Source organism: Cydia strobilella, chromosome 5 (assembly GCF_947568885.1).
Source record: "Cydia strobilella chromosome 5, ilCydStro3.1, whole genome shotgun sequence".
Lineage (NCBI taxonomy): Eukaryota > Metazoa > Arthropoda > Insecta > Lepidoptera > Tortricidae > Cydia > Cydia strobilella.
This window is the reverse complement of record NC_086045.1, coordinates 12,577,067-12,597,282: the sequence shown is the minus strand read 5'-3', so window position 1 is coordinate 12,597,282 and position 20,216 is coordinate 12,577,067. Positions and strand designations below refer to the sequence as shown.

Here is a 20,216-nt window from a genome sequence, read left to right as displayed (position 1 = left end):
ATAAAAGTGTGGTTTACGAGTGTTTTAAGGCCTACCCAACTAGCAAATTATGTCGAATAAGCTTCACTCTTTCGACTATTAAGTCGAAAAACAGTCGTATGAAAGATCTCTCGTTATCAAAAAGCCGTAAAAAAGCAACTCTCTCGACTGTTTAGCATTGAAGGCTTTTTTGTCGCATAAACTTGTCGAGTAAACGTGCTCTCGACCAACTCATATCGCTTTTACTCGATAATTGTATAAAGGTATCTCTCGATCGCCTTCTTACGACTGATATGCCCCGTAAGAAGGTTGTATAAAAGTAACCAAATTGCTAATTTGTCATCAAAACAGCTTTTATAGCGCCATCTTTCGACATTCAGTTCTAACAGCAGAATTATTGAGTAAAGGCGGTTCATTCAACCAAATAGTCGTATTATGGCTGTATGCAAGACTTTCTTTCAACTTGAATATTGAAGTTGAGAAAAGGCTGTTTTGACGGCTATCATTCAGCTGAATAGTCGAATGAAAGCTATTTGAAATCTTTTACAACATTTAATCGCCATTTTGTTGATGATAACAATAAAAACCGCGTTTGCTTTAGTTCAATTTAAAATGGATTACAACAGGTGGAAAAAAATTAAAAGAAGTGGTGGTTTCCGACCTAAAGTTTATAAATTGTACACTCGTATGATAGATCATACAACAGCGACATTGGGTGCAGACGCGTGTAACCCTCCCCATACATACACCTCTACTTTACCTCTAACTTAACCTAAATAAATACATATATACATATATAAACCCTTTACTTACTTACTTAAATAATTTGGCCATGTGATCGTCTAGATAATAGTTAGGACCCCTCGAAGTGTACCGCGGTACCCTAGATTCTTTAATGAGTAACAGTTAAATTTTGGACTCTGATTCTATTACTACTATTACCTAAATTTTAAGGAATAAATATTTATGGTATTGAAAATATATTTGATTATGATACTAAGGAATAATTAAAGGAATATTTTAATAGTTACAAGAGTAGAAATAAGTGTAAAAGGAAGCAATATGACGTATTGACGGCGAGGGCGTACATAGAATCCTGAACAAAACGAAGGATTCCATAATTGAATGCTGAGCGTAGTGACGTAAATAATTTTACATTTTTATTAAATCTATTCGTGTAAAGTAAATGCTGATGAAGGTTTACTACATATGATGTTATTTAGGTAATTGCAGCATATATGGTTAATATGAGGTTAAAAATGTTGTTGGAAAAATGAGTTTAAAAATGTTTTTGGTGAAGTCCCGCTACGCCTATTAAGTCTTCGGGATAACATACAAAGCAGTACTCCTGGGATGAGCCCATTTACACCCTAGCTTTTTAGGAAAGTTATAATTATACTATCACCTTCTAAACGATGTGTGAGTCCACACGTACTGCTTCGCATGCTCGATGCGGGTCAGAAAACTCTTAGCCCGTTTCAAAACATCATTCGGGTCACCTATCCTAACATTGTAGCCAGACGGGCTATGACCAACGCTTCGCAATCCTATGCATTCCTAGATGATTTGATGAAAGAAGCGCCAAGTATCATCAATCAATCAAAATTACTTATTTTTTTTAGGTTCAAAAGCTAGGGATACTGATCCCTTTTTCCCAATCCCCAAAACTAAAAGAATAGACTGTATTTCTAGTCTTTAGACGCACAAACGAAGTACTAAGATTATTTACTATATTTTATGAGACAGAAATATCAAGTCGAGCATTATTCCACTCTGACTCCTCCCATTGGACTGCTCTTGCCTGCCAAGGGTTCCCTAAAACAAACCATTCTTCTATTCCAGAACAGTATGTATACCTAAACCCAGCTTGATATTTTAAGAATTTATTTTGTATATACCTTGGAAACCAGAATGAAATATTCAGTACCTCGTTTTTACATCAGAACACTAGAAATTTTAGCAAGATAAAACAAATAGTATAAGATTTTATATACAACAATACCTTTTTACGCAGATACATTATAAAATAGGAATATCTAGGCAATTAAACCCCTTGCCTATTACACGTACGCTTTTTAGGATAATGAAGCCATATTAAAAGTCTTTAATAGAGAAATATATACCAACCAGATTAGATTTCGATAAATAGTGTGTGATTCTACCCTACACCTACCTGGAGCCCTAGCTAGTACACTCAAAGCACAATCCGTACTTACCATAGGCCTAGTGCTTTGACATGTACGCAAGTGTATCCCTAACTCTCTGTACAGTTCAGGAGGCGACCCTGAGGTATAGTAACTTATCGGCCAGTGTTGTGTGATTCCCCCCTATACAAGCTCGCAAGCCCGGTGGTATAGAGTAAATCGCCCTATTCCGTGTCTATCAGTGGATCGGCACCCTTAGAACACACCAGCACTACCTACATTGGAAGCTCTGCCGAGACTATGACTGTAAGTGTATGACATCAGTCGCGACAGAATCCTCCCCTGCAGCCAGCACTAGTATGAACCGGAGCACCGAAATATGTAAGTATATTTAATAGAAGACCGGGGATCAGTTACTGCCGACTGCAATAAGCTTCGATTACTCGAAATGGCACGCACGTGATGCCCTTACATTCATCGGACAGCTGGACCCTGATACCTGGGAGGTGGTTCATCTCTTATGTAAATATAAACGAGATGCCAAGAGCCTCAAATCTTGGAACAAAGACTCCCAATCATCCACTTCTTAACACCGCAAGGGAACTGGATGTTTGGCTGGACAAACAGTCTGTCCAAACAATGATCTGGCTTATAAAATAGTAAAAGCACTACATAGCAAAACACTAAAATAATTAAGTTCACTTTTATGTAACTAATCTGGACAAATAAACCGAACAGAGAAATGAATTTCCTTCACTGTTATCCAAGCTCGACGTTACGAAAATTGCTTTCCGTAAAATCAAACCAAGACACCATTCTAAGTCCCTGATATGCACGATATTTACTATCTGTGCATAGCTTTACGGCACTAAGAACAACACAGCGTAGGAAACCTCACTTCACAATAAAATAAATCAAACAGGTAAGTAAAGATCCTCCATCATAGTCCAGGCTTAATTCCACAAAGACAGGCCCATCTTTGTACAATCAAACACAGATCCAATGTCCTAAGTTTAACTTCGCTTAGATAGCTCTAAGCTAGGCTATACAAATGGACAGAGTGACAGAGTAATTTTACTTACGTAAGTAATGCACGCGCGAAGCCAGAGACACTGCTAGTTTGACGGATAGAAAATTAATGAATCCCCCCTGCCCCGCTCTAGCTATTTATACCCTAATTACTGGCGACATAACGGCGACATAATAGCGACATAATGGCGACATATTCTAATAATATGGTAATAAATCTTACAAATTTAATTACTAAGATAAGGATTTAATCCCCGGTTTGTTTACTACGTCTTACGCCCATCATATTAAAGACCATATTCTTCATAATTCGAGAAAGCAATTATTAAACCATAAAACCATAAAACTAGCGACACACTCCAAAAGGAAATAGTCTTAAATCCTACTTTGTTTGTTAAGTCATCTGTAGTACACATTAAGAATCATAATCTATTAATGCTACCAAAATAACCTACGTAGGCATTTCTGCAGGTGCGATCTTGGAATTGCATTTGTGTGGTACTGTAAAAGCGGCGACAAAAAGTTACTCCTGTCTTGCTTACTAAACTTTAAGTCAAACATATTAAAGCTCCAAATCCATTAATGCTCACGAAGGTGACTTTCTCGCACACATGTAAAACTATCTACCAAAAGTTTCTCATGAACACATGTCTATAATCCCGCCTTGATTAATAAGCTTTATGTCAAACATATTACAACCCCAAATCCCATAATGCTAACGAAGACGGTTTTCACGCACACATGTAGACTAGCTCAACGAAAACTGTATGTTCCAAAATCTGTCAAACTCCATTGTGCTGACAATTTCCCATTTTTAGATTATTTCTTATTTAGCTTGTTATTTCAAAATGATGCCCGTTTTGAAATATTTCATGTTTATTTTTAACATATTGTATTAAAACATATAAAAACTTAAAATTCAATTATGGCAACGTTTTATTTCTATCACACCTTTTGGACTTTATATTTCATAACGATTTTGGAACGTTACGTCACTTACGTCACCCTCAATGTCAACAAACAATCGTAATGTCAATATATTTTCTATTTTCTCAAGCGGATTTCTGCTTGTATTTTGTGTTTTTACTAAGTGAATTAGTAATTAATTTAACCTCAGTTATATGTGATAAAACGTAGGCTGTGAGAGCAGTGTTAGAAGTTATTATTGTTAGACTATTCGATGAAATTATGAAGAAAACCGGCGATGGAAAGGACCGACGAAAACGAACTTTGCTTCAAGGCTAAAAATGTAAGTTTTATATTGATAAGTAAGCTTTTTACTGTGTAATAGGCTTCTGGCCAGTCACACGCGGGTGAAGTGCCATCAAAAAAATTGAACGAGGGTTCAGTAGAAAATATTCTCGATATTCCTGAACATGATTTCTGAAGCGTCTACTAGTTCTTGTACCGGAAATATCCCCATTAATCAAGACTCGGATCCTAATATTGAAAATAGTGATAATGGCAGTGAGAAATCGGTTCGGACGGAGTACGTCACTTTCGGAGTACGTCACTTTCTGAGTATGTCACTTTCTGAGTACGTCACTTTCGAAGTACGTCACTTTCGGAGTACGTCACTTTCTGAGTATGTTACTTTCTGACAGTGACTGACTTCTGAGAAAGTGACATACTCAGAGTGACGTACTCCGAAAGTGACCTACTCAGAAAGTGACGAACTCCAATAGTGACCTACTCAGAAAGTGACGAACCCCAAAAGTGACCTACTCAGAAAGTGATCTACTCAGAAAGTGATATACTCAGAAAGTGACGTACTCCGAAAGTGACGTACTCCGAAAGTGACCTACTCAGAAAGTGATCTACTCAGAAAGTGATATACTCAGAAAGTGACGTACTCCGAAAGTGACGTTCTCAGAAAGTGACGTTCTCAGAAAGTGACATACTCAGTAAATTACGAACTCCAAAAGTGACCTACTCAGAAAGTGACATACTCAGAAAGTGACGTACTCCGAAAGTGACGTACTCAGAAAGTGACATACTCAGAAAGTGACTCCGCCCGAACCGAGAAATCTGAGTTTGAAATCAAGACGGTCCCCGCCCAGTACGGGCTGGATAATAATGGTTTTACTTTTAACATTCACCCTAAACTAACACAAAATGTCGCTATTTACGTTGAAAAAAGGTATTCTCAAATCTATCTTTCGACTAAAAAGCTGAAAGGAGGCTTTTAGGATGACAAGTGAGATGACAAAATGGCGAATTCATATTAACTTTTAAATTAATATTATTTCTGACTAATATTCCATTGAATAATCTTGCGGCCCATGAAAATTTTAACTAACATTTAAGAAATGTAGACGAAAAATTTAATTCCGCACGTGAAAGTAAGACCTACGACTTAGTGTCGTCAAAGTTACCTAATATCATTTTGGCTGTCGTAAAATTTAACAAAGGTATGTTGTGTTATTTTACTTTTATTTTCTGTCACTGTCACTAAATTTGACAACCCGGCCGTCACGCGGTAGCTATTTTACGATAAATAAGTCGAATGAAAGAGATTCTGATGACTATCTTACGATAAATAAGTCGAGTGATTGCAACCGCGCTGCTATCTTACGATAAATACGTCGAATGAAAGCGATTCTGATGACTATCTTTCAACTATTTGGCTCTTACGATATTCTTTCAACTAAAAAGCTGAAAGAAGTGCGCCCAAATCGCGTCGAGAGAACGTCGTCGGATCCTTCTTTCGACCATTTACACAGCTATCTCTCGACCAAATAGCTGAAAGAGAAACGTAATGGTGTCTTTCTTACGACATAATTTGCTAGTTGGGTAATTATGTACAGAGTTGCATACACTACTTTATCTACACACATATCATAAGTACTCTAAGATGGGTTCAGAAGCCGTAGGGAAATTACCTGCATTGCTACTAGTGCTACCTGTAAAATATCTATTTTTTTTTAATACTACGTCGGTGGCAAACAAGCATACGGCCCGCCTGATGTTAAGCAGTCTCCGTAGCCTATGTACGCCTGCAACTCCATAGGAGTTACATGCGCGTTGCCGACCCTAACACTCATCTCCCTCGTTGAGCTCTGACAACCTTACTCACCGGCAGGAACACAACACTATGAGTAAGGTCTAGTGTTATTTGGCTGCGGTTTTCTGTAAGGTGGAGGTACTTCCCCAGTTGGGCTCTGCTCTAGATCTGGAATGACATCCGCTGTCCTGTGCCCTACCACACAAAGCGAGATGTCATTCGCAGTGCCCATACCTCTCTTTTGGACATAGTTTAATGACATACCCGGGTCCATATATTGCATTATTTTAATATCTATAGACTATAGATATTAAAATAATGCAATAAAATGTAAATTACAAACAACTTTTCACAATTCTACTTTCGTAACAGCAAAAAACCAACAAACAAATGACAACAGTAATATCGGCAATTCGATCTCCGTCAAGACGAATGGTTTTTTGTTTTAATTATAAACAAACGAATGAAGTCCCTATTCTCATGTCACTCGAGGCATGAGAATTTAAAAAAAACACACTGAATTGACGTTTCGTATCGACATAGACATAGTACATACAAGTAGTTATAGATGCGCCACTGAGCGATCGGGGGTAAGAGAAAGAATATTCATAAAAAATTAGGGCAGCATAGGATTTTTTCTCTTTCACTCTTATAAATTTCGGTATTTCGCCATCGTCTCCTACCTATGATGCCACCCGGTCGGTGTTAAGGACAAAGCATGGCACTATTTTCTCTTTCCTCTTATAGGAATCGCAATAAAACTATCTTTCTCTATCAAAGAGTGTCCTTGGCCCTTGCGTATCGATAACTGTTTTAATACCTATGGATACTAGAATAGAGACCCACTTGAGTTTCGACAGCTGTTCCAAATTTAAACTCATAAGCTTACAAAAATCTATAATGTATTAATAACATTAAAGTACAGATTTTACCTACTACCACAGATAAGAAAGTTCTCATCGTAAAATTGATAAACTATTAATTGAAAGATAGTTTAATTTAATAATTTTTAAGAAAAAAAAACGACTTCAATGGAGGATGCCGCTGAAAGTTCACTTATTGATGATGGTGCACTCTTAGATTCCAGACAATGAAATGAAAAAGACAGCATCTTTTGCCTAATTATGTAGAAAAGGAGGTAAAACCACCCACTTTTCTAGTAGCATTTCGTTTTTGTAAGGGTTGCAGGTCTAACCTAACCTAACCTACTTTTCTGATAGCATTTCGTTTCTGTAAGGTTCACAGCTCTAACCTAACCTAACCTACTTTTCAGATAGCAGTTCTGTTCTGTGAGAATCGCAGTTCAAAACCCACCCACCTAACCCACTTTTCTAGTAGCATTTCCGGGTCCGGGTCTGGGTCCGGATCCGAGTCCGGGTCCGTGTCCGGGTCCAAGTTTGGGTCTGGGTCCATAAGGAAGAGAACAAATCGCCAAACGTGAACTATGTGTCATTGAAGAGTTCCACTTCATCAAATGTCACTTTTTTTAAATGTAAATGCTGGATTTGTTGATGAAAATACAAAAATCACTATATGTATGCCTTTCACATTTGAGGAGTTCCCTCGGTTCCTCGTGGGTCTCATCATCAGAACTCGAGCTTGACAAAAATATATCTTAAAAACTTAAGTTGCTTAACAAACATAAAGAAGAGGACAAATCGCCAAACGTAAACTATGCGTCATTAAAGAGTTCCATTCTGATCATTATCAGCAGTTCCACTTCATCAAATGTCACTTTTTAAAATGGAAATGCTGGATTTGTTGATAAAAATACAAAAATCACTATATGTGTGCCTTTCACATTTGAGGAGTTCAAAACGCACTTTCATTATATTTAATGAAATATTTCCAAAAGCAACGTTTTAAAACGTATCATTCCTTACGAAACTTAAACTATATGAAATTCTTGAACAGTAAAAACTTTAATAATTCTTATAGGTCAATTAGTAAGCAAATCAAACGATCTTGAACATAGAAATTTCGTAAAAAGGCTGACTACTGTGCCTTTACCCTGTATTAAATTTACTAAGTTAAACCATAGAGTAACGTATACTAGAGCGGTACTGTCATAGTAAATTTTGTAACCCCAGTAAATTCACTGCCATCTGTCGACACACTTTAAAAATAAAAATGAAGATTTATAAAAATACGATAAAATGTGTTTAAATATGGATAAATGATTTTTTTTATTCGCATTAATTATTTCTATGATTTTGACCCATGTTCTTTCACTGATATGCGTTAAAATTGTTACATAACAAACGAAACCGTCAACGCCATCTATACGACAGTAGGCCAAAGCTAGTAGCGCCCTCTGAACGAGAATCAAATTTTCTTGATTTTCGAGGCACGTTTTTTCCTTAGACTGTATCCATCTATTACGGAGTTATAATTATCTATCTTTGGTTAAACGTTTTCACGGACAATGGACAATACAACGTCCAAGTTTCATGATTCACGTGTTCGTGAACAGGTACCGCGTGTTGCTCAAATATACAAATAAAACGTGGGGTGTGTAAATGAAACCGTATTAAATATTTCTCATTGTTTTTTTTACAAATTGTTTGTTACATAAATAACTTTTTTTTTCTAAATATATTATTATAAATCCAGGGCTGGTGCGTGCTGATTGTTGAGAGGTGGTTGCTTTTCATTTAAAATCAACCTTCTCAGAATGTGTTTTTCTATTGCCGCTTTATAGACTAATCCCAACTTGTTTTATATAGGTAAGTATAGGTAAATGCGAATTAAATTCATTGTTTTTCTGTCGTTCCATCTTCACGCATAAATTGCTGACAATAAGCAAAACGATACTTTCCTTGTATAAGAGATAGCGAGTTTACAATTGTATTTTCATCACACTCGTTCATAAAGCGAATGTTTTAGGGTTCCGTACCCAAAGGGTACCTGTATCTCATCAACCGTAATAGTCTCTCCGCTGTCCGTCTGTCCGTCTGTCACCAGGCTGTATCTCATGAACCGTGATAGCTAGACAGTTGAAATGTTCACAGATGTATTTCTGTTGCCGCTATAACAACAAATACTAAAAAGTACGGAACCCTCGGTGGGCGAGTCCGACTTACACTTGTCCGGTTTTTTTCATTACCTAGCGTAAACACTCCAATATTCGCCACCTTGCTGTCAACTTTATTTCTATGACATTATGATTGAAAATGTCGATTATTGGAGCTGTGTCGGGCACTAGCGCCCCTAATACGTTATGTCACTAAATCATACGAACCAAAAAAGTTAACTCAAACATTTATTTTTAAAATTCTGATGGTTATTATTTCATTTGTTTGGTAAAAAGTTATATTTGAATAATTGAATAAAATGTTTGAAATATTTTTGTTCTCGGTCAACGTTCAACAATAAAAGAAATGTTTAAAACATTTTTTTTATCCCAATTGTGAGTTTATGCCGAAATTGCCAGGTTTATCGCAACTAAGAGACAAGACAACACTCATAGTGGTTTTTTCTAAGATCACAAATACTTGACACTTAAGAATCGACCCTTATATGTACATACCTGTATGAAGCCGAGGCCCACAGTTTAACTGATAACCTTAACGTCATTATATAGGTAATGATCAATTCCTGTGAAATATGTGATCTTAGGAATTTCTACTATAAAAACTGCTAAGTGCTGGCCAAGTTTAGTGCCCTCTCGCGACTTGGCTTGAGATACGAGTTCAAATACCAAACTTCTCTGCCAACAAGTATTCGAATCGAAATTGTTTCCCATATTTACTGTCCAGCGGCTATAAAACGTGTCAGCGAAGCGAGTGCCAAAATATGGTGTTAGCTGAAAAAGGTTCAATAACATTCAGGAATATAATGAACTTAGTGCCTTCTTTCTTCTTTGTTCACAATCGTGAAAAATTCCGGCGTAGCGTTACGTTACGTATTTCAGCGGTAATTTGATTTATCATTGCGGTATTAGAATAAAGTGTGTCATGTCATGTATTTACGTGGAAGTGAATTAACTCTGTATACAGTGACGATGGGTAAGTATGATTATTGTTGATTTTTAGGGTTCTGTACCAAAAAGGTACAAAAGGAACGCACCATAAGCGACTCTGTCCATATTATGTCTGTCTGTCTGTCACATTGCTAAATATCTCGAGAACTAATGAAGCTATCGATTTGAAATTTAGAATAATTATGAACAGCGCTAACCTTAACACATTGGAATTTTAATTTTATTATTTTAATTTTATTTAATATGAAAAATGCCCAATATAAAGAGGGGGCAAAAAGTCAAAGTCGACTCGAAGTGAGTCGAGTCGGAGTCGAGTCGGGTACTAGGTCGAGTGGGATATCATTTGAAAGAGCTCGAATTGAACGTTACAAAACAATTTTTTATTTGTTTTTCATAATGGAAAAAAAAAATACTTATGAAGGAAAGTGTGAAAAAAATACCATTCCCGGGGGGAAAATCCCCTTATCTCCGAAGTTTACCAACGAAATTTTTTGAAATTTTTACATAATAATAACATTATCATAAACATTACAGGACAAATACAATCACACCTCTATCTTAAAAACTTATTTTTTATTATAAAAAAACATTTTCTAATTTAACCTGCAATTTAAGCCCATTTGCGGGTGTTTGTTATACTTCAAATTTCTATGATATTACACTAAAAATACCTTCTTTCAAATAAAATAAAATTTGTTGAAATCGGTTCACATGATAAAGAATTAAGTAAGTATCCTTAATAAAAACCGGCCAAGTGCGAGTCGGACTCGCGCACGAAGGGTTCCGTACCATCACGGAAAAAAACAGCAAAAAAAATCGCGTTTGTTGTATGGGAGCCCCGCTTATATGTTTATTTTATTCTGTTTTCAGTATTTGTTGTTATAGCGGCAACAGAAATACATCATCTGTGGAAATTTAAACTGTCTAGCTATCACGGTTCATGAGATACAGCCTGGTGACAGACGGACAGACGGACAGCGGAGTCTTAGTAATAGGGTCCCGTTTTGACCCTTTGGGTACGGAACCCTAAAAACCAACATATATACAGGTCGCGCAAATTAGTTAGACAATTAGCCGATAGATGGCGCTGTACACAATTACGCGTAGTATTCTAAAGTTCTGGTCAAGTCTTTCGTGATTCTAATTACATGAGAAAATTGAAAGTTTGTACGGAACTCTCGGTGCGCGGGTTAATCGAACTCGCACTTGACCAATCTACAACATTTGCTGAAACTATTCTTATACATCAATTTGTATAATTTACCACCACAATTTTGATGAGAAGACGTGCTAATAGAAACCAATACTTGTTATTTTAGATGTTACGTAACGTGTATAATTTCAACAACTAAATCTATCAATTTTACTTTTTTGCTCCAAAATCGACTACTGCCTCTACAATATATCTTTTTATCTATGTATCTAAGTATGTATTTATTTATATGTATGTATATCGTCGCCTAGTACCCTACGTACAAGAATTGTGTAAGATTAGAGTTTTGAATGATTCACGGTTAGTTTCACTAGACTTATATTGACCGGGATATAGACCGTGATTACCTTTTGTATTATTTAATAATACAAAAGGTAATCACGGTCTATATCTCGGTCAATATAAGTCTTGTGTAAGATTGTCCCCAGGTCTTCTTCTTTTTCTTCCTCACGTTGAGAATGTCCCCAAGTATTTTTTTTTAAATGTAAAACCTACTTAAATAGTACAAAGCTGCAAGAAAACTACTGTGTTCATCATTTTCTAAATTCCAAAACCAACTAAGTAAGTATTCTTTATTGTGCACCATAAAGCTAAACTATGTCATATAGCTATAGCTACCGTATCGTCGTGTGTATAGCTGTTGGGTACACACTCGATAATCCCTTGCATGCTGCATCTATCACAGAGCTTTGAAGGTTCGCTTAATTCAATCAGAGATATTTGCTAATTCAATTTGTGTAAGAGATTAACGGTACTACAAACGTTCACGGATGGAATTGTGAGATGTATGAGTGAAACAACCGTCTAGTTCGCAAGCTAGTTTATTACTGGCTAAGCAGTCGGCGCAAACGCCTTATAACTACGTATAGGTATATACAAATACACATCATCCCTTCACCACTATTTTAAAACTAAATGAGTAGGTAACATAAGTATTGAAAACTAAATGTAAGTATATAACTAAATTGATACATATGTTTTAACTAACTAAAGCTTATAAATCTTATTTATAATCTACCTTTTTTCTGGGGCGCAAATTATATCGCCTTTGGCCCTCGTCTAAGACAGGCGCGGGCGTACTAGGATCGCGCGCTGCGGCCGCGCTCGGCAGCTGCGCCGGCGACGACGGGGGCGCGGCGACAGCGGGCTCGTGCGCAGACGGCCCGCACTCACCTGTCTGTCCCTCGCACTCTGCCCACACTTCATTCCCAGCTTCATCTGCACTCCTTTCCTCCACAACTATTTCAGCGGGAGGTGAACTATCCACCGCTGAATCGGTAGGTAATATTGGCATACTGCTTGAAATAGATGGGGAAGGAAATGTGGGCAATGGTATAGGATCGTTAGAGACGTCATTTTTCCCTTCAAATAAATTGTCGATAGCCTGACCTTTATATTTTAAAAGCTGATCCACATGTCTTATACAGGTCGTATCGTATTTGTTTACATATATTTTAAACATCATATTACCTATTTTTTGTTTAATTTGACCTAACTCCCAACTTTCTTTCCTTGCACTGTACCACCGAGCCCAAACTATGTCATCAATTTGAAATATTCGCTTATGTGTGCAAACAGCTGTTGCTGTGTCGTTATCAATCGCGCTCGCGGTACTGTCTGAGGGTAATATTAAATCAAGACGAGTTCTCAGCTCCCTTCCAAACATAAGTTTGGCCGGAGTTTCCCCGGTCGTACAGTGCACAGAGTTCCTATAGTCAAACAAGTAATTTAACAATTTTTCATGTACTACGTGTGGTATTACATCTTGTTTTAAAATATATTTTAGCATTTTTTTACATGTGCGAACGGAATTCTCGGCTTGGCCGTTGCTATTGGCATGATAGACAGGCGAATTCATATATTTTATACCATTGTTAGAACAAAATGACCTAAATTCAGCGCAATTAATTTTTACATCGTTATCCGATACTAAAACTTTAGGTATACCGAATACTGAGAAAATGTATTTTAATTTCGCTATTAATGATTGTGTGCTAGTGCCATTTTGCATGTGTAGACATTCCACCCATTTACTATAAGAATCGACCACAATTAAATATACCCTTTGCCCTATCGTCATATAATCGATGTGTACCCGGTGCCAGGGACCGGGCGCGCGCGGCCACGGCGCGGGCGGCTCCCGCGGCGGGGCCGGCCGCAGCGCCACGCAAGCCTGGCACGCGCCCGCGCAGCGCTCGATGTCCTGGTCGATACCCGGCCACCACATCCTACTGCGCGCCGCGCATTTCATTTTAACAATACCTAAGTGCGTGCTATGCAGTTCGCTTAACATGCGTCCTCTAAGTGATACTGGAATTACGACTTTATGCCCCCGCAATAAGGATCCATTTAGAAATTGTAAATCGGTTCTGCAATTATAATAAGGTTGGACCGATTTGCAATTGATTTTACGCGGCCAACCCTTGTCCATATATTTAATTACCGTTTGAAGAATTGAATCGACCTCGGTAGCCCTTTTAATATCATGCGCGGTGACCGCCGATGAAACCGAATCTAAAAAATGTAGTGCACATAATGAATCGAATTCCTTATCACTATCGCTGTACGTGTCCGCCACGGGCGCGCGGGAAAAATAGTCTGCTACTAAGTTATTACGGCTAGAAACATATTGCACAGTATAATTATACGCCGACAATATAATAGCGTACCTCTGAAGACGTAAGGCTGTAGTGGCTGATATTCCGGTTTGGGGATTGAAAATGGAAACTAGCGGTCTGTGGTCGGTTTTTAGAATAAAAGGTTCGCTACGGCCGTATAGGTATTGATGAAAACGCTTTACAGCGAAGATCAAAGCGGCCGCCTCTTTCTGGATCTGGCTATAGTTACGTTCGCTGGAGGTGAGGGAGCGGGATGCAAACGCCAGCGGTCGCTCCTGTCCGTCGGCGGCTCGTTGTGCCAATAGAGCGCCCAGGCCCCCGGGTCCGGCGTCCGCGCTGAGAACCAGCTGCGCGCTGGGCTCGAAGTGTGCCAGCACGCGCTCCGAGGCCAGCTCGCGGCGCACCGCGCGCACGGCGTCCCGCTGCCGCTCTCCCCACTTCCATTCAGTTCCTGCACGTAACAGCTCGTGTAAGGGACTCATTAACGCCGATGCATTAGGAACAAAGTTTCTGTAGTAATTAACTAAGCCTAGAAACGACTGCACCTCTGTCACATTTGTCGGCTCTGGTGCGTTCAAAATGGCCTGAACCTTAGTGGGACATGTCTGTAGGCCGTCTTTATTAATAACATAACCTAAATAGGTGACACTAGTTTTGAAAAATTCGCATTTTTCTTTTTGTAAACGCAGCCCCGCATCGTTTAATTTATTTAAAACCAAATTTAACCTTTCCAAATGTACCTGTTTATTGGGCCCTGTTACACAAATGTCATCAAGCCAGCAACTCACGCCCTCAATACCCGTGAGAAGGGTTTCCATAGATTTTTGGAAAATCGCCGGCGCATTAGCCAAGCCGTACACTAATCGTGTATATTTAAATAATCCTCTCGAGGTATTTATCGTCGTGAGTTCCTGCGATGAGTCATCCAATATAAACTGATTATATGCATTTTTAAGGTCTATTTTGCTATAGTGTTCGCCACCACCTAACTTGGCAAAAACCTCCTCTATTCGAGGCAGGGGGTACTTGTCAATTACCAGATCCTTATTTAATGTCACGGAAAAATCTCCAGCTATCCTAACTTTTCCATTTTCTTTAAGCACAGGCACTATAGGGGTAGCGTAATTTGAGTAATTCACAGGAACTAAAATACCTAACTTTACTAACCTATCCAGTTCTTCCTCTACCTTGGCTTTTAAGGCAAAGGGAACCGACCGTGGTTTAAAAAATTTTGGGTAGGAATTTTCCTTGAGACGCAAGGTGACCTTGAACTTGTTAAATGAACCGAGCTCATCGCGCCAAACGTCAGGATATTGTTCTAACAATCGTTGTACATCATTATTATTACCAATACTATTAAGGTTTGTTTTTTCTGTTACAATCAAGTCAAAGGCGGCCATAAAATCTCGACCAAGCAAGGGTGGGCCACCGTCAACTACAACAAATATATTAATTTTCTATTAATATGCTATTGTAGGTAGCCCCTATTTGGAAACAACCGAGTGGCGAGACTTGATGGCCGGTGTAAAAACACATCTTAAGGTCACATTTTGTAATTGGTACTCAGAAAAGGTCTCGTAATATATATCTGAAATGACGCACACTCCTGAACCGCAATCTAGTTCCATGGACAAATTTTTACCCTCTAAAATCACATCTAAGATAATTGGTTTAATATTAGGCACGTACCTTAAATTAAAGTTTTGGCACTCCCTACAGCACTGCTCAGCTCCTACGGTCACGTTTTCCTCCAGTTCAGTGGCGATGCAGTTCACGCGCGAATGCTTGCTTTTACATACTTTTTTTAAATGTCCTATAACTCCACATTTCTGGCATCGATAACGCTTGTAACGGCAACTATCTTCATCATGGTTTCTCATTCCACAAACAGCACATCGGAAATCATCTCGCTGCCTCTGGTCGCCTCCGGCCGGCCGGGTTCCGCCACCGCTGTTGCTACCGCCGCGATGTCCTTTGTTCCAGCCGCCTCGGCCGTGCCCATTCCCACTAGCCCCATAAAATACGGGCTCTTCTTTGAAAGATGCCGCCAACTCCGTCTTCGCTTCCCTAGCGACCGCTGCTTTCTCTGCAATCTCCAGAGCCTCCGCCATCGAGAGGGTAGCCGTTTTTTCAAATAATTTATCACGCTCGGGCCCCGAGCCCAAGCCTAGGATGAAACGATCTGCTAAATTCGCTTCCAGAGCCGCGCCAAAATTGCAATAAGTTGCCAATCCTCTTAATCGCGCCGCCCAGTCCCCTAAAGTCTCGCTTGGTACTCTCGTCGCAGCATAAAACTTGGCCTTATCAGCGTACGTACACTGCTTCTTCTTGAAGTGGCCGTCGAGTAATTTCACTAGCTCCTTGAACTCGAGCTCCTCTAATTCCTTTGGATGAGCCAAGTTACGTAACAAGCGGTAGGTTTCGTCCGTTAAGTGAGTGCATAAAAGGGCGCGCTTGTCCCCTTCCTGCAAAATTTTATTCACCACAAAAAATTGCTTTAATTTGCTGTGAAATATCTGCCATTCGCCAGTTTTGTGATCGAAATTCGTTAAATTTCCAAAAAACGTCATGTCACTTTTTCACTTAGCGCGGGTACTTCAGAATCCTCGTTCGACACTGAGATGTATGAGTGAAACAACCGTCTAGTTCGCAAGCTAGTTTATTACTGGCTAAGCAGTCGGCGCAAACGCCTTATAACTACGTATAGGTATATACAAATACACATCAAATTGTTAATTGTATGACTACAAATTGCCCGATTTAAGTTCACCATTTACTTCCTCATCTTAAAACTGGCTAGTAAGACTTTCTCATCCCAGTACATTAACTTACTGTCTTTGTGATGGTCTGATCGTTTTGCTTTTCTGTTCACCCAGCATGACCACTCTTTATTTGTACTTTGTACCTATATTTTAATTGGCCGATACGAAGTTTATATGAAACACTGGTATGTGATATTAAAATCAAATTGATTAAAGGTAGACTCATAAGAGCGAGCACGACATTTATACTGAACTGCCAAAATACTCGTATTAAATCCTTACTTTTAATCCAGTAACTTTGTCGCCTTTTATAATGGGGTTCGTTTACGTCAAATCCGATAGTGCTGATGTTTTGCAGACTTGTTTCTGATATTGGCTCAATGAATAATCCTAGTTTGAGACCTCGAGCGCCGAACGCAACCTTGTAAAAAATCGAAAAAACCGCAAAAATAGTTTTTTTTTAAATAGATTTGGGCGATTATAACCCTGATGGACTAGTTAACTACTAGTACTAGAAAACTAACAATTTGCTCTAAAATACATTATGGATCGAGTAATCGAACTTTTGAAGTCACATACAATTTAGTAATACTCGTATAAGTATAATATAAAGAAAAAACAATAATAATACCTATCGCCCAAAAAGTGATTCGTTCAAATCGGTCAACAAATAAATTGCGGCAACCAAACGTAGCGACCATCCATATATTTTATTTCCAAGTCATTTGGTCGAGATATATCGTTTCGGGTAAGTACCTAAGGAAAATAGATAAACGTCAATGATATCTTCAGTTTTCATTTGTATTTACTTTTAGTTTTATGTTGTCACAAAATCTTTTGACAGCTTATTTTTGTTAGTAAACGTTTATTGCAATGATCGCAAGAAATTAACATAAACAGTTTTATGAAAAAATATCACTAATCACTATGTAATTACACATTTAGTTACCATACGTAACTATACCTTATACGGTTTGACCTTTGTTGGAGTTGGTTGGCCTTAATTTAATTTAAAAAACCGGCCAAGTGCGAGTCGGACTCGCGCACGAAGGGTTCCGTACAATTATCTATTGTTTTTAGTATTTTCTTGGGTTTCACGGGCCTATAAATCTTTTGATAGGCTTGCGTGGGGATATAGATCCAACACGTAGAGCCTTGGAGAGCTTTAATGTCATGTAGAACGCCTGCTGGAACCTGTTCACAGGCGCAACAATAGACACCCATGAACCGGTCGCAGCAGGCATTGGGACATTGTAGAAAAAGTGAACAGTATACCGGTCTATGGATTGATATGAATAGTTATAATTCGTTAAGTTTGGGTGAACAATGAGACTGGGCTATTGTAAAGAAGTCCGGACACCTGCCATAACAATGCTAACACACGTTATCGAGGCAAGTGGTGACTTGCTGCTGACTAGATGGGCCCCTGAAACTGCCGTCGTAAAGACGACCAGAAGTAACACCAGTGTGAGCGGCGCAGGGGTGTCAAGAGGTGTGCGCCGCTTTCTGTTAACAGCCACTGTGTTATCTCGCGTCTTATATATCTTTCACTTCCACCCCTGAAGCATATAGCTCTAACGACTCCTCTCTGGACGGCTAATAAAGGCAAGTAAGAGCCGAGAGTCCTGCGGGTCCCCTTGAGGTCCACTCTGACCGACGAAGACACGCCGGAGACGGAGACCCTGACCGACTCTCGGGAGCACTCGGGTCCGTGGGGTCGTTACTCCCCAACAGTTCGCCACAAGCTGCCCTACTATTATTTATTTTAAACTTTATTGCACATAAAAAGTGTACAATAGGCGGACTTAATGTCATAGTATTTGTTGTTATAGCGGCAACAGAAATACATAATCTGTGAAAACTGCATCTGTCTAGCTATCACGGTTTATGAGATGGTGACAAACAGACGGACAGCGGAGAGTTATTAGGGTCCCGTTTTTACCCTTTGGGTACGGAACGCTAAAAACAAAACATTATTTTTCTCGTGCTGTGTATAAGAGTATCTATGTATGTATGATATTGATATCCCACTCGACCTAGTAACAACTGGACTTTACCGCCATTTGCGGGACAAGAGAAACAGGTCGGCTGACGTACGGGCGGATAGACTTTAGGTATTTAATTTGTAATTCTTTATATTAATTAATTTTAACGTTATGTAAAAATATGAATGTTCTTCCAATTGACACCACGGTTTCTTAAAATAAAACTTATATGATGATATATTTTAGGGTTACTTTTGACATAAACAATATAAGCTACCTAATCAATTTCTAATAGTGCTATGAATGCTATGATCCATCATGGGTATTAAATTGCGGTAACAATGACCAGGAGGGTCAGCAGTCCATTAGCAACCTAGGTTCCCTGCCAACTGTTAACGGTCGTTTCCAAGACTATAAGGCTTAGCGTCAATAGAATATTACCCACAAGAACATTAAACTGTATTAAGTCCTTTCGTCTACTAAGGGCGGCTGTCAGCTTTTGCATAATACAATTTAAACATTTTCCAAACATTTAAACAATATTATATAAACTAAATAGATATATAAGTTCGAGATAAAAAATGACAATATAAACATTATAAAAAATAGGGATGAAACCACGTGCCTTAACGTGACAGAACATATTAATATATCCATAACAAATCCAGATCGAATTCATAAACCTCCAGATAGAGGGTAAAACGAGGTCTATAAATTTACATTTCCTAACCATTGCTGACTCTGCGGCACGTTAGGTACCCGATACAAACATGTAGCTCAGGACGCGTGCAAAAGGCCCTGGGTTGAGATTAGTTTTACGGCGAATTTGCAGAACAAAGTAGTTATTAATGTAATACTTTTTCTTTTTTATTATTTATCTAATTCTTGCAAACGTTCACATGAGCGAAAAAACTGTACACGATGAAACCCGGCCATGCATCATCTGGTATATCTTTTTACCGAATGCACATATGCACGCAGTTATTTTAATTATAGATTGGGATTATCCGACCGCAGGGAGTGTTTTAAATCGACACGAGTTGCGAATTACCTATTCGCACGTGTATCGTACAACGTTTTACAGTGCATATTATGGCCCTTTAAACTTTCGACATATGCACGAAAAGTGCTCTTTGACGCACTAGTGCGAGAAAGTAGCACCATATGTATTGTAAATAACTATTGTTTAACTTTTACAAACGAAACCCTTCTTTTAACTTTTTCAATCACTGATTAAGACTTGACCCAGATCGAAAACAAGGGATTTCTAAAAATTACTTAAAGTCCAATTTTACGATTGTTTTTCTTCTGTAACGTTCTCAAACTTTCCTAAAGAACACTTAACTCTTTTCTTTTACTTTAAGGGAGTTTGTTACCAAATGCCATTCGCAGAAAATTAATGGGAAATTTTTCCGCCATTCAAACCTTCCTTTAGGTATCTTTATTATATGTTACCTTACCCAGTCCAAAGAAGTGTAGGTAAAGTTATTCTATACCTTC

The 20,216-nt window shown here is 38.5% G+C and overlaps 2 protein-coding genes across 2 annotated transcripts in view; both read right to left on the bottom strand.

The window, feature by feature from the left end:
- The window catches only part of LOC134741698 (uncharacterized), a 491,852-nt gene that overhangs the window by 9,887 nt on the left and 461,749 nt on the right, over positions 1-20,216 (bottom strand). The window lies entirely within an intron of this gene.
- Positions 12,368-16,696, bottom strand: LOC134741441 (uncharacterized). The gene is made up of 2 exons (XM_063674220.1): positions 15,659-16,696; positions 12,368-14,420 (listed from the first exon to the last, which is right to left on the bottom strand). The coding sequence occupies exons 1-2, from the start codon at positions 16,537-16,539 to the stop codon at positions 14,414-14,416; spliced, it is 888 nt and encodes a 295-aa protein (XP_063530290.1). The 5' UTR covers positions 16,540-16,696; the 3' UTR covers positions 12,368-14,413.